Source organism: Acipenser ruthenus, chromosome 18 (assembly GCF_902713425.1).
Source record: "Acipenser ruthenus chromosome 18, fAciRut3.2 maternal haplotype, whole genome shotgun sequence".
Taxonomy (NCBI): Eukaryota; Metazoa; Chordata; class Actinopteri; order Acipenseriformes; family Acipenseridae; genus Acipenser; species Acipenser ruthenus.
This window is the reverse complement of record NC_081206.1, coordinates 18,262,687-18,276,498: the sequence shown is the minus strand read 5'-3', so window position 1 is coordinate 18,276,498 and position 13,812 is coordinate 18,262,687. Positions and strand designations below refer to the sequence as shown.

The following is a 13,812-nucleotide window of genomic DNA, read 5'->3' as shown; positions in this document are numbered from 1 at the left end:
AATCTTGCTATTAATCAATTAGATTTTTTTTTTTTTAATGACATTTGTAGGCAAGTAGTTTTGTTAAGAGTATACATAAAAAAAAACTACCAAGCCTCTTTATAATGTCAAACTGTTTAGAATGTCAGAGTATCAATCTAGACAGTTATTAAGTGGCACGGGTTGATACATTTAACCTGTAAAATTCTATCAATACCAGGACTGCCTGTGGGTTGTTAGACGTATCAACTACAACAAAGTATCAATCTAGGCATTACATAGGTCATACAGGTTGATACAATTAACTTGTGTCATTCTGTCACTTGCAGTTGATTCATGTACTTTTGAATTCACGATCCAGTTCTGGTGTACATTTCTGTGGTAAACTGAGCATGACTTAGAAACTGTAAGAGCAGAACATCCCAAAAACTGAGCTGAATTCGGAACAGCAGAGCGGCCCAGAATTTGGGACGTTATCTATAAATTTGAATTGAGGATCATAGAAAGGGGAAGTTAGGTTTACCCATGAATGTTCAACTTTTTTTCATAGACAGCTCATAGCTTATAGCTCATAGGACAAACTTGGCTATCGTGCATCTGGTGTCTGATTCTTAGTTTGGCGAGTAAAAATTGTTAAAAAAAAAAAAAAAAAAAAAAAGATTTTAAAACTAGCATAAATTCACAGCTTTTACCAGAAATGCAAAAATACTTTTAATTGTTTTTCTATTTAATGCCTGAAAACTGCTGAGCTGCTGACCAGTTAAGGATCAAAATGAAATACTGTGAAATAGTGACTGAACTGGAGAAAGATTTCAAGCACATACTGTACCAATGTTCCTTATTGGAATAAGAATAGGTACTACTTTATTAGGAGGCACTGAAGAAGGCACTAGGCGAAATGTTAATCTACTTGAGAATCAAATTTACATTACATGGGTTTATACATTATTTAATTGTTCAAGCACTGCCTACAGGTTTGGGATATTTAATTGATTAGATAAGCACACACTAATAAAACAAATGGGGTTCTGGAAATTGGTATTTTCATGGCAACACCGTAGATTTTGTTAAAATAAGTAGTTGCAGATACATTAGCCAGTGTTGACTCCCACCCCATCAAAAAAGAAACTGTCAGTGCCACTATTTCTAGGTTTAGATATTTATTAGCAAAATTATAGGCAAGCCTTTTTGATACTGCAAACAAAATAACAATTTTTATTACATATTGCCAAAGATATGCAATTTGCCAACATTTTCCCTCATGATTTCCATGGTACAGTCTCTTGTGTAACATCCTCAATGACCATGGATTTGTATTTGTGAGATATTCCTCTCCTCAGAACCTATAAACAAGTCAGAGACCAAATGACAGCACAGAGCACACCGATTGGGTAGCAGGGCATAATTCCAGGTTTAATTGCATATCCGTGTGAGCCATTTAAGCTTTTAGTGTGAACTTAATAAAACACATCTGATTATTATAAATAACATGTACTGTATATTTTGTACATAAAATTAAGGCTCACAGTAAAAACTGGAATGCAATGCAATTGGAATGTTAAATCTAATTTCTTTGCTCCACAAAATGGACATGATACCAAATGTAATGACTAACAGCAAAATATACCATACCAACAACAAATATGTGTAATGTGGTTAAACAAAACCTGTATTTATGTGTATGTAGTTTATCAAGCCGTGTTATCCTAATAATACATTCTGGTATTGTACATTACATCTAGCGCTTCTGTTTTTTATTAATTTTATTTTTCGGTGCTTATTTTTAGCTATTTTTGAGATACCCCAAAATCTGTTTTTTTCAGGGCTTTCGCTTTTTATATACTGTATGAAATTATTATTTTCAGTTTCTTTCCAAAATGCTTAGCCATTTTTTTCTTACAATAGGTATAGTAACCCCACAGTATTTGCGCACTTAAGTTGTACCTTCTTTCCTTTGCTGTCTTCCTCAATGAAATCCTTATGGTCACGGGAACAATCTTCTGGGGTTTTTGTGTGTCTAGGTATTTTTTACATTTTGCCACAATGTGCAATTTTGTTTTAAATCCTCTCTATCTTACTGTAATATAGCTTTAAATCCCGCAAACAAACCTTCTAATCTCATTTTAAATCTTGCAAGAGGAGTCTCCAATAGAAATGTAAGAATTTGCTGCCACTCAGTAGTTGGGGTGGGTTTAAAGTATTCAGATCGAATCAATGGCAAATACAAGTCAGGAAGGAGGGACATTGCCCAACTGCATTGAATAGTTTTATGAAACGTTCCATGGAATGAAAGTCTACAAAGTAAATAAGGTAAAACAAAAGAATACTTTTTAAAGGACTGTGAGTTTAATAAATCACCATTGCAGATGCATAGTGTTGTTTCCTGTCTCTTCATACTCATTAATCTTGGCCTAAGCAATACATTAGGAATTTATGATGACGGCTTTACAATACAGGTAGAGTCAGGTATAGCTTTTTGATGCTCCCAATGTGACTAGCTCTTTAAACTCTCTGATCTGATCAGAATTGCACTCTGGGTTTGAACAGTGTACATACACATTAGCTCCCAGTCTTTAGTTATTAATTTCAATACTTTAACAACACAAAACAACAAGTCCCTTTAAACGTACCAATAGCTATAGTAAAAGACTATAAAACATAATTTTACTCTAAAGATTGTTAGTGGACCAATATTCACAGGCTATGTACAATTAAATGTATTTCAATCTTGATACAGAATACAGCTGAATAACAAGGAAATAAAGAAATGAGCTACATGGTCAGAGAGGTTATTTCTTATTTGCAGGGTGGAAACCTGGCCACTATGACACAGACCTACTGTTAGTAGCACATGAGCTTAGGAGACAGTTTGCTTGGTGGTTTTTTTTTTTTTTTCATATAATGTACTGTTCAAGCAGTTGGAACCCCATGGGACAGTTTTAAGATTTAAACTTCCAAATTATGGAAAATTAAACAATACAAAAAGCACTGCTATAAGAAAACTGTCAAAACCTCAAAAAGAGGACAAGCTGATGGGTAAGGAGGGCACCCATACAATTGCTTCCAATATTTTTTAGGGCTAGCAAGAAGTGCTTAATAGGAACCTTTCCTCACACAAACAAGTCTCCCCCTCCCCCCCCCCCCACCCCCAAGTACAGCAGAAGAACGATTTGAAACCTTAAACAAACTTTGGTGGACACTGTTTACGTTCCAAGGCACACAACCTTCCTTTGTTACACATGGAGCAGCGCAAGGTTGAAAGTCCACTTACATTAAAAAAAAAAAAAAAGAAAAAAAAAAGAAATTGCATTTATTCTTTTCTTGGGGACTGTTAACGTGTATGATACACACACCAGATGCAAAGCCTGTGTTATTTACAAGATGATGTGACGCAACTCCTCAGCTAAATGCAGACATCTTCTTTTAGTGAAGGAATCGGATGCTCATTTTCTGCTCTACATCCACCTTTTCTAAAACCTGTAAAAAAATTTAAAAAAACACATTTTGCTTGGAAATGTAAAATATGATTGTTCTTAATTTTAATTCTTCAACTCTGGAGGGAACTGAATGTCACTCACAAACACAGATCTCTGATTTGTATCGGTTCAGTTTTATCAGAAGCAGCTTATGTTCTTGTTTTGACAGCACCCAGGGTGACCATTATTGTAATGATGGTATATTAAGGAATCAACATAAATCACAAACCTACTATTTAAAAGATGATGGAAGAGCTAATTCAGTAAAGCCCTTAAGCCTATAATATACACGTAGTCCGCGTCAGAAAAACAAGCTGTTCAGAAAAATTCTGCTATATCTACTACACAATACTGAAGACATCTTCTGAACTTGCCAAACTGCAGGTTGGAGATAGTGCCTGAAATTCAGTCACTCCAGGTGGAAATGTTAGTCACAAGAAGCTTGCTTTAAAATATAGGTAACTTATCATTGTGGCTATGAGAGATTCAAAGCGAGGTTAAGTCAAAACTTTCAAATCCATTTTTTTTTTTTTTTTTAAAGTTACTGCTTTCTTCTAGGGCTTACACTGAAAACAATTGTACCTATATTCTGTTAGATTTTTGACAATGTACATTCTGCTAGCAAGGGGTTTCATGAAAATAATGACAGCTTTCTTCCATGGCCAGCTTCAAAACCTCATTAAATCAGCCCCAAATGTATATAAATTACACATTTTCACAGACTAATGTAATGTTGCACCAGCTGTGATATCGCAATGTGTATTCGATCACTAGGGTGATGTATAAAAATTCACCTTTATGAACTCAGTGAAGGAAATGGAACTGTCGCCATCCTGATCTGCCTCCTGAATGGTCCTGTCAGCAATGCTGCCCAACTGATCATCAGAGATGTTAACACCAACCATCATGCGCAAGACCTGTAAACGCCAAAACTGCTATTTACTCCATTGCGATGCTGGCAATAAAACAACACAATAATTACATGCAAGGAACTGTTAAATATTGATTTCTAACAGGTAATTACTGGTGTTATTCACTCTTGTATTATTACTATACACAGGGCTGGCAATTATTACACCAAAATAATAACACACCAGCTCTGTTTCAACCCTAACATTTAGAAGCAAATATCAACACATGCTCTTTCATTGCATCTAGCTCCTCAAGAGTTATAATCAGAATGTTTGCTCGTCCAGCCACCTTTATGGTGCAAATTTACTTTGGACTTCCTACAGCAAGTGGCCCTTTAAGAAAAAAAAAATACCATCAGCTGTGTGATTTTGTTTGTTTTTCCATTTCAAACTTATAAATGCTTTTTGTCATGGAGACTGCTAGGTATGGCATTGTTAAATGAATAGGAGACAGACTTAAGACTGAAGGACAAGAGACACTTCTTTGCACAGAGAGCTGTGAGGGTATGAAACAGGGTACCTAGCCATTTTGTTAATACTGAATCATTGTGATAGTTTTAAGATCAACCACCTACAAGGAACTGGACAAGCAAATGGTTAAGATAAAAACTTGTAGTTGAGATTGCTGGGTGTGTCCTGTACAGCAGACTATTAGAAGTGCTACCAAGGTAACTGTCTTTGATGAGGTTTTAGGTTTTAATGACTATGTAACCTAACTCTCTATATAGTATACTCGTATACACCTAAACAATGGTATGAATACTGGGTGTGACTAACACAAATGTTATCCTGCGGTAAACCGTACCCTGTTACTCACGACATGAGTACAAAGCAGTATCTAATTAAATATGTCAATGTAACATTGTTCAGCAGGTTTCATTCGACTTTATGAAGCAAAATTAGCTAATTTTATATGGTGATGCAAAACGTTTGGCCATTGCTGTACATGTCGTTCCTAACACATAGTATTCAATTGCTAGGAATAAGTATGTTCCCTGCCACAGCTGTAGATACAAAATTAGATCATCATGATCAACATGCATGGACATCTTACCCTGCTTAATGCATGCACACTTCTCTTAACCCTTTAAGGACCGTGATCGTGTAAACACGATCATACTGAAGTGTCATTCTGGGCCAGTGATTGGGTAAACACAATAAAAAAGCACATTTATTTGACTTACTGGGCCACCTTACTTTGCAGTACAGGTTGTAAACGCATATTATTGGACAGGAGAGGGATTGAAATATACTGTCTGATTGTTTTTTTTTCCGAGTGACGTCACTATGATGAGCATTTCATTCTTAAAGGGCGGAGACAGTTTACAGCAGCACGCAGAGGCAAAACATCACAGTAACTTGTTTAGAGCTAATAAAAAAAGGGAAAACACTGTAAATCCGATGTATTTGACTTATAATTATATTAGAACATGTATTCTGTTATGTGTTTTACAACATTTATAAATATCAAGAAACAAGTTGATTTAAGCAGATAATGTTTCATTAACTAAATTTATCAGGTACATTTTTTTTCTTATTACTGATAATAATGGAATGAAAAACTATTATTTTTATTTAGAAATATTTATTTTGAGAAAATAAAAAATTGAAAGTAGTGTCAATTATTGCTTATAAAGACTGAGAATAAAAGTTTTTTTATGGTATTGCAATCACTCAGGTGAAGTAATGTAATTTGCACAAACATCAATATTTTTCAAGAAAACCTTCAGGAAGCATTGTAAGGTCCCTCAGGTCATAGAATACCATGTTTTTATACATGTATCACTATGCACAATAAATAATAATAAAAATAAATAAATAAATAAATAAATAAATAAATAAATAAATAATCATGTTGAAAGAAAAAAAGCAAAACATTTTTATGGTTTCTGAAGTACTTTATAATGTTCCCCAGAGTGTTGTTTATAATGTTCCCCCCAAAAAGGACACCAATTCCATAATTATGGCTAATTTTCTTATAGGATAAGAGTCAAATACAGCCAAAAAAAAACCTGGTCCTGGAGAAGCATCCAACTGAAAAATGCCTGGTCCTTAAGGGGTTAATAAATTAATTAAGTCAAGAACTAATTCAAACCCCCAAATATTGTCTTTACTGAGTTTCATCACACCTGGATGAACAGGTCTCAGTTAAAACATAACTAAATAAATACATACATAAATAAATCCAGCTTCAAACAAGACCTCCCACGCGATATTGTTACACCCTTAATGTAAAAAAACCTGCACCTGCAAGAGCTCATCCCGTGAAATCTTGTCATCCTTGTCCAGATCGTAAAGACGGAAAGCAACTACAAATAAACAAAATAATGAATGAATCGATAAATAAAATCATTGTCAGTTTATTGATAAGGAATAGAGTATTTGATATATGTGTAAAGTTTCTTTTCACAATATTGCACTGCAATAATAAAGCACATTCTGTTCTAGGCTGTGGAAATACTTGGTTTTAAATACTTACAAAGCAGCTTGTTGTTTCTGCTGTTTAGTGGTTCAGAAACATTGGGGTCTTTGTTCTTCTCATGGTCATCTATAGGGCGGAAATGTGCCAATGTCCGCATGAACCCACGGAAGTTCACCTGGTCCTCTCTGTGAGGGAATCAAAAGCATCAGACATTCCACTGCAAACTATGTTAAGTGACTTACAAATTAAAATTGAATTATTCACCTCCCTTCACATACCACACAAATAAGAGCAAGCACTGTACAAGTTAAAAAAAAAAACTAGGCCAGGCAAATCATGATTTACATTTGGGTATCCCGACCCCAAGTTCAATTTGAATAATTAAAATAAATAAATAAATAAATAAATAAATAAATAAATAAATAATAACACAACATTGTACAAACATGATTTAACTGAGGCTTATTTTAAGAAGACTGACCAAGATACATGTTAGTAACGTTACTGAACACACTAATAATTCTATACAGGACCAAGTTTCACAATCAAGCAGGGAAGACGTGTACTCAACAACACAGCAGGTTTGCTTGCTGCTGTAATGAATGACTTACCCTTCTGGAAAGAAAGTGTTGATTATTCTGTCTCCCAAAGGGTTAATAGCAAGTTCTGGTATTCTTTGGAAATCTTCACGGCTACAAGAAATAAACCACATTAACTCATAACTTTATTATCTATTGTATATGTAGAGTAAGGAGCTTAATGACAACAACTAGGCAAAGTGGGGAGGGCAGGAGGCAATTTAAGGGCAAATGGAATGCTTGATTCAATACCCAAATGAGTATAAATCAAGGTAGGTTATGATGAGTTAGTACTGTATAATGAACTAATAAGACCACACTTTTGGTACTTGTATTACTAAAATAACACTGCATCTTTGGCAAGAGTCCAGCTAAGAACAAACCAGACTAATCCCAGGGCTAAAAGGTATAAGTATGAAGATCGTTTGAGGAAACTCAATCTGTTTTTCCAAGAACAATAATGAATTCCAGGAGACTTAAAGTTTCCTAGAAGGGAGTTGACAACAGTTCAAAATATTTTAGTCGCTGCACAAAGCACAGGACACAGGTGGAAATTGAATGGATAGCAGGTATGAAAATTGGTTCTTTGAAATGTTGACAAATACATAGAAACTTTATCAAACTTTTGTTTAATGATTAACAGTCATTGCAGATTCCAGTTAGAGAACAATGTAACATATTGTATTAATGTGGGGGCGGGATCTTTGCAGAAAGGGCAAAAATATATCCATCCATTCATACCTGTAATGGATGTTTACCATTTCATGGGGCCTTTTTGCCATTTTATAAAAGTAGACACACACCCTTTAAATGGCCATTACATTTCAAATTAAGTCAAACTTATTTTATTCTTTCTTACAAAAATGGTACAAATTTCAGAACACTAGAGAATGGATTGCAGACAGCTAGTACAGTATTAGAGTTTCATTTAAGCAAAAATGTAATTTTCAATTATAGGTTAAAGTTTAAGGTCTATCTGGAGACTGGGGCATACAGCTGATTGTTTCATATAAACTGGCCATGTTTCAGCTTGCAAAAGCATAAATAAAGGGTGATTCTAAAATACAGGTAAAAAAGGTAAGATAAATACAAAACATGATGGTTCTGTGGGAATAATAATAGTGAGGAAAGAGATAACTAATGAGGTTCTTGCACCCACCATCGATTTATGGAAAATAAACATGCTTATGAAAACTTACATGCATAACACAAAACTTGCTTTGCTTATGTAATATGTGAGAAATATGGTGGCGGATAACATGTTTACCTTTTCACTGCTATTTTGTGTTTTAGGGTATACAGTGCAATACATGCAGTTATTTATATTTCTGTTCTCAAAAACACAATTTAAACACCTTGCTTTTCAAAGTGTCACTGACGCATGTTGTTTTGTATCTTTACACTTTATAAAGGTGTTTCATGTGATGATGATGGCATCACACGACAACAAAAACAAACAAAAATAAATATTCGTCCAAGAGCAAAGAAGAATTATGGGGGACATGACTCAAGTCTTGAAAATCATACAAGAAGTTTACACACACACAGCACAATACAGAAACCAGAGCACCCAGAATACTCCAAAAGTGTGTACAGTACTTGTTTTGAGTCGGCTCTGGTTCTTTATTGAACTACCATGAAACCTGTTAATTGTGCAACCCTTAGTTAGAACAGTGCCATTAAGGCGAGTCATAACATATGATCTCAATCTAATTTGTGTTGTCTCAGCATTCCCCACTCAGTCAAGTACAGTATGCATGTATGTGTTTTACACTCCACATTTTTCCATTTATCTGGAGAACCGATTATCCAATTGTCATTAAACTTTTTTTTTTTTTAAACACATGGGGGTAATGTGGGGGTGTCGGTCTGTTACACATATATTTTTGCATATACAGTATCTGGAGAACTGCTTATCCAATTGTCATGAAGCGTGTTATTAATATTATTTTGCTTAAGTTATTGGAGTATTAGACTCTTGGGGTATATTGGGGTATGTGCTTTCTGCACAGCCATCCATCTGTATGTCACACAACATTTTTGTAAATATCTAGAGAACCACTTATCCAATTGTCATGGAACTTGGTTATACTATTTCTTAGCTTAAGTTATTGAGACTATCAGATTCTGGGGATATAGGTGATGTCTGTCTGTCTGTAAATCCAATCGTCTGTATTTTACAGTTACCGTACATTTTTGCTCAATCAGGAGCACTGCTTATTAAATTGTGATTATCATTGCCATTTCTTGTTCTGTTCTGTACACACTGCTGATAGAAGTCATGGTCATTAACTCTTTTCATCAGACTATTAGCTTTAATTTTGAACTTACAGCCGTGGTGGGGGGTGCATGTTACTGACGTAACATTACCACAATCAAATAATACAAGATGGTTGCCAGTTCAAACTCATTCCCCAAATGTGTATATACCTGTATTGTTTAAAGCTTGTAAAACAAAAACTCCCTGAGATATTTGGCAATTCATTTAGACCTGACGGCTGTTTCAAAAAGGTCTCCCTCATAGGAGATTGTTAACTATCAGGGCCGGTTCTATGCAACTTACCGTCCTCAGCAAAGCCTAGCATGGCACCCCTACATCACTCAGGTAATGATTATTTTATTTAATTTTAAAATCAACAGGTATTTTATTCAGTTTGTACTGTGAGCTCGCTCTCTGTGCTCGTATATAACCTGGTTTGTGTTTTTGAAAAACTGTACAAGCTATGTACCGATTTTAAATTGGGTTTCCCACAGTATATGGGATTTTGAAATTACTGTTTCAAAACTTCAATGACATCATAATTTTAAACTGTAATATAAAACTAAATGTACTGGTTGAAAATGAATGTTTTGGCAAACACATTAACATTCCTTTGATATTGCAAATTAGCTTTTTCTTGCTTTCTATCCTACAGAGCACACAACTATAGGGAAATATCCAAACATTTCAAATGGTAGGTTGTGGAGCAGATACTAATGTTAGAATAAGGTAAGCAGAGCTAAGATACAGCTTTTTAACTTCGCACACTTTATAGATCACAATTTAACATCCATCTGTGCAGTCAAATGAGATAACACTTACTTTGGAAACAAAAATTCCAACGTCATGTGAAAACAGAACTATTTACATGACAATATTATCAAAAGAACACACTCTCAATGTTTTGAAAATACAAACTTGTACAAAAACTTAGCAGAAAGGGCAAGACCGACGCTGTCACACCAACTACTACCTTCCCCAACTGTCAGTCTAATTACACACAGCACTGTAATTAAACTAACTTCATGCTTTTAGAATACTTGCACAAGTCCCAATGAATACTTTTTTCTTAAGGGTAAGCACGCATTAAATATAGAGGCAGCAAACACTGTCTGTATGCACAGAAAATACACAATTAGGCAAAACAGTACTTCATAAGTTAATCATGATTAGATTTCTCAGTTGTAATTAAGATACACGAATTGATATCAGGGATCAATTGAATAATTCTTAAATGAGCGTAGAAAAGTCGGGGGGGGAAACACCAAAAACCAGAACCCCTACACACCTGTCTATGAATTTAAATATTTTGTTACAATACCTCCAAATAATCTACCAGCAAGAGTTTTAGCCTTACCATAGTGTCCCATTTTCTCCTTTGTCCAGGCTGGTAAATCGGCTGTACAGTCGTGTTATCTGACTGTGGGAAACTGTAAGGGAAATCAGAAAATAGATGAAATTATAAACACCAGTAAACATAGTTGTTTTCATTCCAATCAATCTTCAGACACACATTTTGTTTTATACAATTAACAATGTGAACAAAAACAAAACATTAAACTTTCTAAAGATATTCTTTAGCAAGGCTTTATCAGAATCGGGGGCTACATGAAGGCATCTATTTGCAGGCCAAGTACAAGTTCTTACATATAGCTGATCTAAGTGTATGCTAAAATCAACTGCTAAATGGATTCAATGACAAACATTTTGACTAGCAGCAGAAGTATGTCTTCAGAATGTTTGTCATTGAGAATCTATTGAGCTTATTTAGGTATTTTGCACTGCTGTGTGTTTTACAATCATCCTGAATGCATGCTACTTTCATTTTATGATGGCTCTAATATTGATATATTGGAAACTAGATTGCACACTTCCAGTTCTCTTGAGGAAAACAAACTCCTGAGCTCTCTTACAAGCCCTATTTCTGCATTTTATCTCAGGAGTCCTACGTCAAAACTTTTTTCTGCATTTAAATTCACTTTGTGAACAGCGAGTACAATACTTCTACGGGCTATATCCTTCCTTCCTTGCATTGCTTTCCATACAAATTATCCCCAGAAATCAGTCACTATGCTAATGTCTTTTTTCTGTTTTTTCTTTAATGAAACAACCTTTTGCAAATATATCCACTAGTTTCTTTAATCTAAAATACATTCTGGTATTAGCTACTCACTTTTTAGTTCCCTGTAGAACTCAATTAATTATGCCAGCTGGCAAAGGTATGTCCCAGGTGTTCATTCTCAACTATTGTAAAACAACAATATACTCAAGAACAAAAGGTACCAAGCACAACCACCTGAAGGCCAGTACAATTGGAAAGTAGCTAGACTTTGTACTGCAAGCTGCTTAGTAAAAAGGTTTAATTCTTAAAAAGAGTGAAACAAAGGTCAGGATGGAAAAGTACTCGAGTACCTCGTTTGGCTGGTATTACACAATCTTAGTCAATGTGCCAGGATTTTTTCTAATTCATTTTGACAAATGAAGTGTTCATGAAAATGGAAGGATAAAGATACCGGCTGATGAGGCATTTACCCACTGCACCAACTAGCCTTCCCCATCACATTTATTATGAAGCACATGTTTGTGTAGAAAAAAAATCCACATCAGCATAATCAGAAAATCAATCTCTTAGCCCTGGCAGTACTGAAACTATTTAAATCAACTGTTTAACCAAGGAGTGCAAAACTGTGACATTCCTAACAGATTGGGTAACATTGGTTACACAACAAATATGTGCAATCTGACCATTACAACCTTAGGTTTATTTTTGTTTGTTAAACCAGCTGATGTGGTTTTCAAGAACTGTAAGGTATGTCGATTTTTATAACCTTGATAAAAAATAAAAAATAAAAAAACACTCCTTTGCTTGTTTGATAATCTGCTATTTATTTAGACCAGAAATATTTGTGACAAAACAAAACCATCCTTGCTCACACGTACTTAAAATAATAATAATAATAATAATAATAATAATAATAATAATAATAATAATAAACAATATATATTACAAAATACATTACAAAAAAAATAAAAATTATTGACAGGGAGTTTTAGATTTAATAACAGGAACAGTAATACATTACTAGAGGCAAGATATGTATACTAACTGGACTGTCAAAAAAAATGCTTGCTTCATACATAACATCTGCCTACACATTCTTATAAATTATTTCAAATAATCAAAAATAAAATATTGATAAAGCTGTTTTATTATTTTTATTTTTAATTACTTAATATTGTGATATATACCTCAAACCATACAGTAACATCGTCATAAGCAAACGCTCATTGCCCCATGATATACCCGAGTTTCGTCGAGCAGTGACACTAGGCTAATCCGAGGATAACATCTCCAGTGCTAGGCCATTTCTAAATGCACTGCAGTTGCAAAATGATTCTACTTACAGCCGGTTTCCTTTTTAATCTCTTCAATTTCTTCGTCTCGCAGCAACGTTGAAGCTCTCGACCCCATTATAAGAAATGTCTGTGTTAATGTTCTGTTCTGCCTGTGCTGTACTAGTGACTTGGCGAATGACAGTTGACGCTCAGTCTGTCAATTCAGTGAGTGAATATACTTTAGGAAGAGATTTGTTTCCTTCTGTCTATTTAATCTCGGCTGTGGTAAATTCAGACTTTTGTGAATAGTTTCCTTACTTATGACCCATTTCCATAACACTAAGTTGCTCCTTTTATGTCCTCTCCCCTTTTTAAGCAGAGGCAAGCATTTCCTGTTATGCCTTTTTGGTGGGCCGGGCTAATAGATAAAGTCATCGATATGACGTCACCTAAGAAAAAAGGGACTCGCTTCTTACTGAGCTAAGCGGGCAGCTGGCACCACAAGATTTGAGTTGTTTTGTTAACAAAAAAAAACCCCGCAATAGTAATAAAAGATTTGCACCAAATAGTTTGTACGCGAGAATAAAACAACGACACAAATAATAAGCTATATAAATAAATATAAAAAGTCTAAATAAACTCCATTAGATTATACTTTTTTGGAAAATCTAAGAATTGTGCATTTTAAAAGCGTGAATATATGTTCTTGGCACAACTAATGTTTCTATTCAAGTCCTAGTTAATTATGTGCACAATAGTGAACTCTGCTGGCAGAGATGCACTGCCAGTATTGGCTAGGTGCCTATGGGGGGGGGGGGGGGGGGGGGGGGGGGGGGGGGGGAGTTGATCA

At 34.8% G+C, this 13,812-nt stretch overlaps 1 protein-coding gene across 1 annotated transcript; it reads right to left on the bottom strand.

Annotated features, from left to right (window-relative positions):
• Positions 1-1,122: 1,122 nt before the first annotated feature.
• Positions 1,123-13,379, bottom strand: LOC117970984 (calcineurin B homologous protein 1-like). Its single transcript, XM_034918838.2, has 7 exons — positions 13,032-13,379; positions 10,984-11,056; positions 7,400-7,480; positions 6,846-6,973; positions 6,614-6,675; positions 4,250-4,372; positions 1,123-3,456 (listed from the first exon to the last, which is right to left on the bottom strand). Exons 1-7 carry the CDS (start codon positions 13,096-13,098, stop codon positions 3,403-3,405), a joined length of 588 nt encoding a protein of 195 aa, XP_034774729.1. The 5' UTR covers positions 13,099-13,379; the 3' UTR covers positions 1,123-3,402.
• Positions 13,380-13,812: the final 433 nt, after the last annotated feature.

Excerpts from the sequence above, each read along its gene's own strand:
- LOC117970984 (XM_034918838.2), bottom strand. The coding sequence starts at position 13,098 with ATGGGGTCGAGAGCTTCAACGTTGCTGCGAGACGAAGAAATTGAAGAG. Across the intron at positions 6,974-7,399 it reads AACACTTTCTTTCCAGAAGG|AGAGGACCAGGTGAACTTCC; the intron begins GTAAGTCATTCA and ends ATTCCCTCACAG. Across the intron at positions 4,373-6,613 it reads CACGGGATGAGCTCTTGCAG|GTCTTGCGCATGATGGTTGG; the intron begins GTGCAGGTTTTT and ends TGGCGTTTACAG.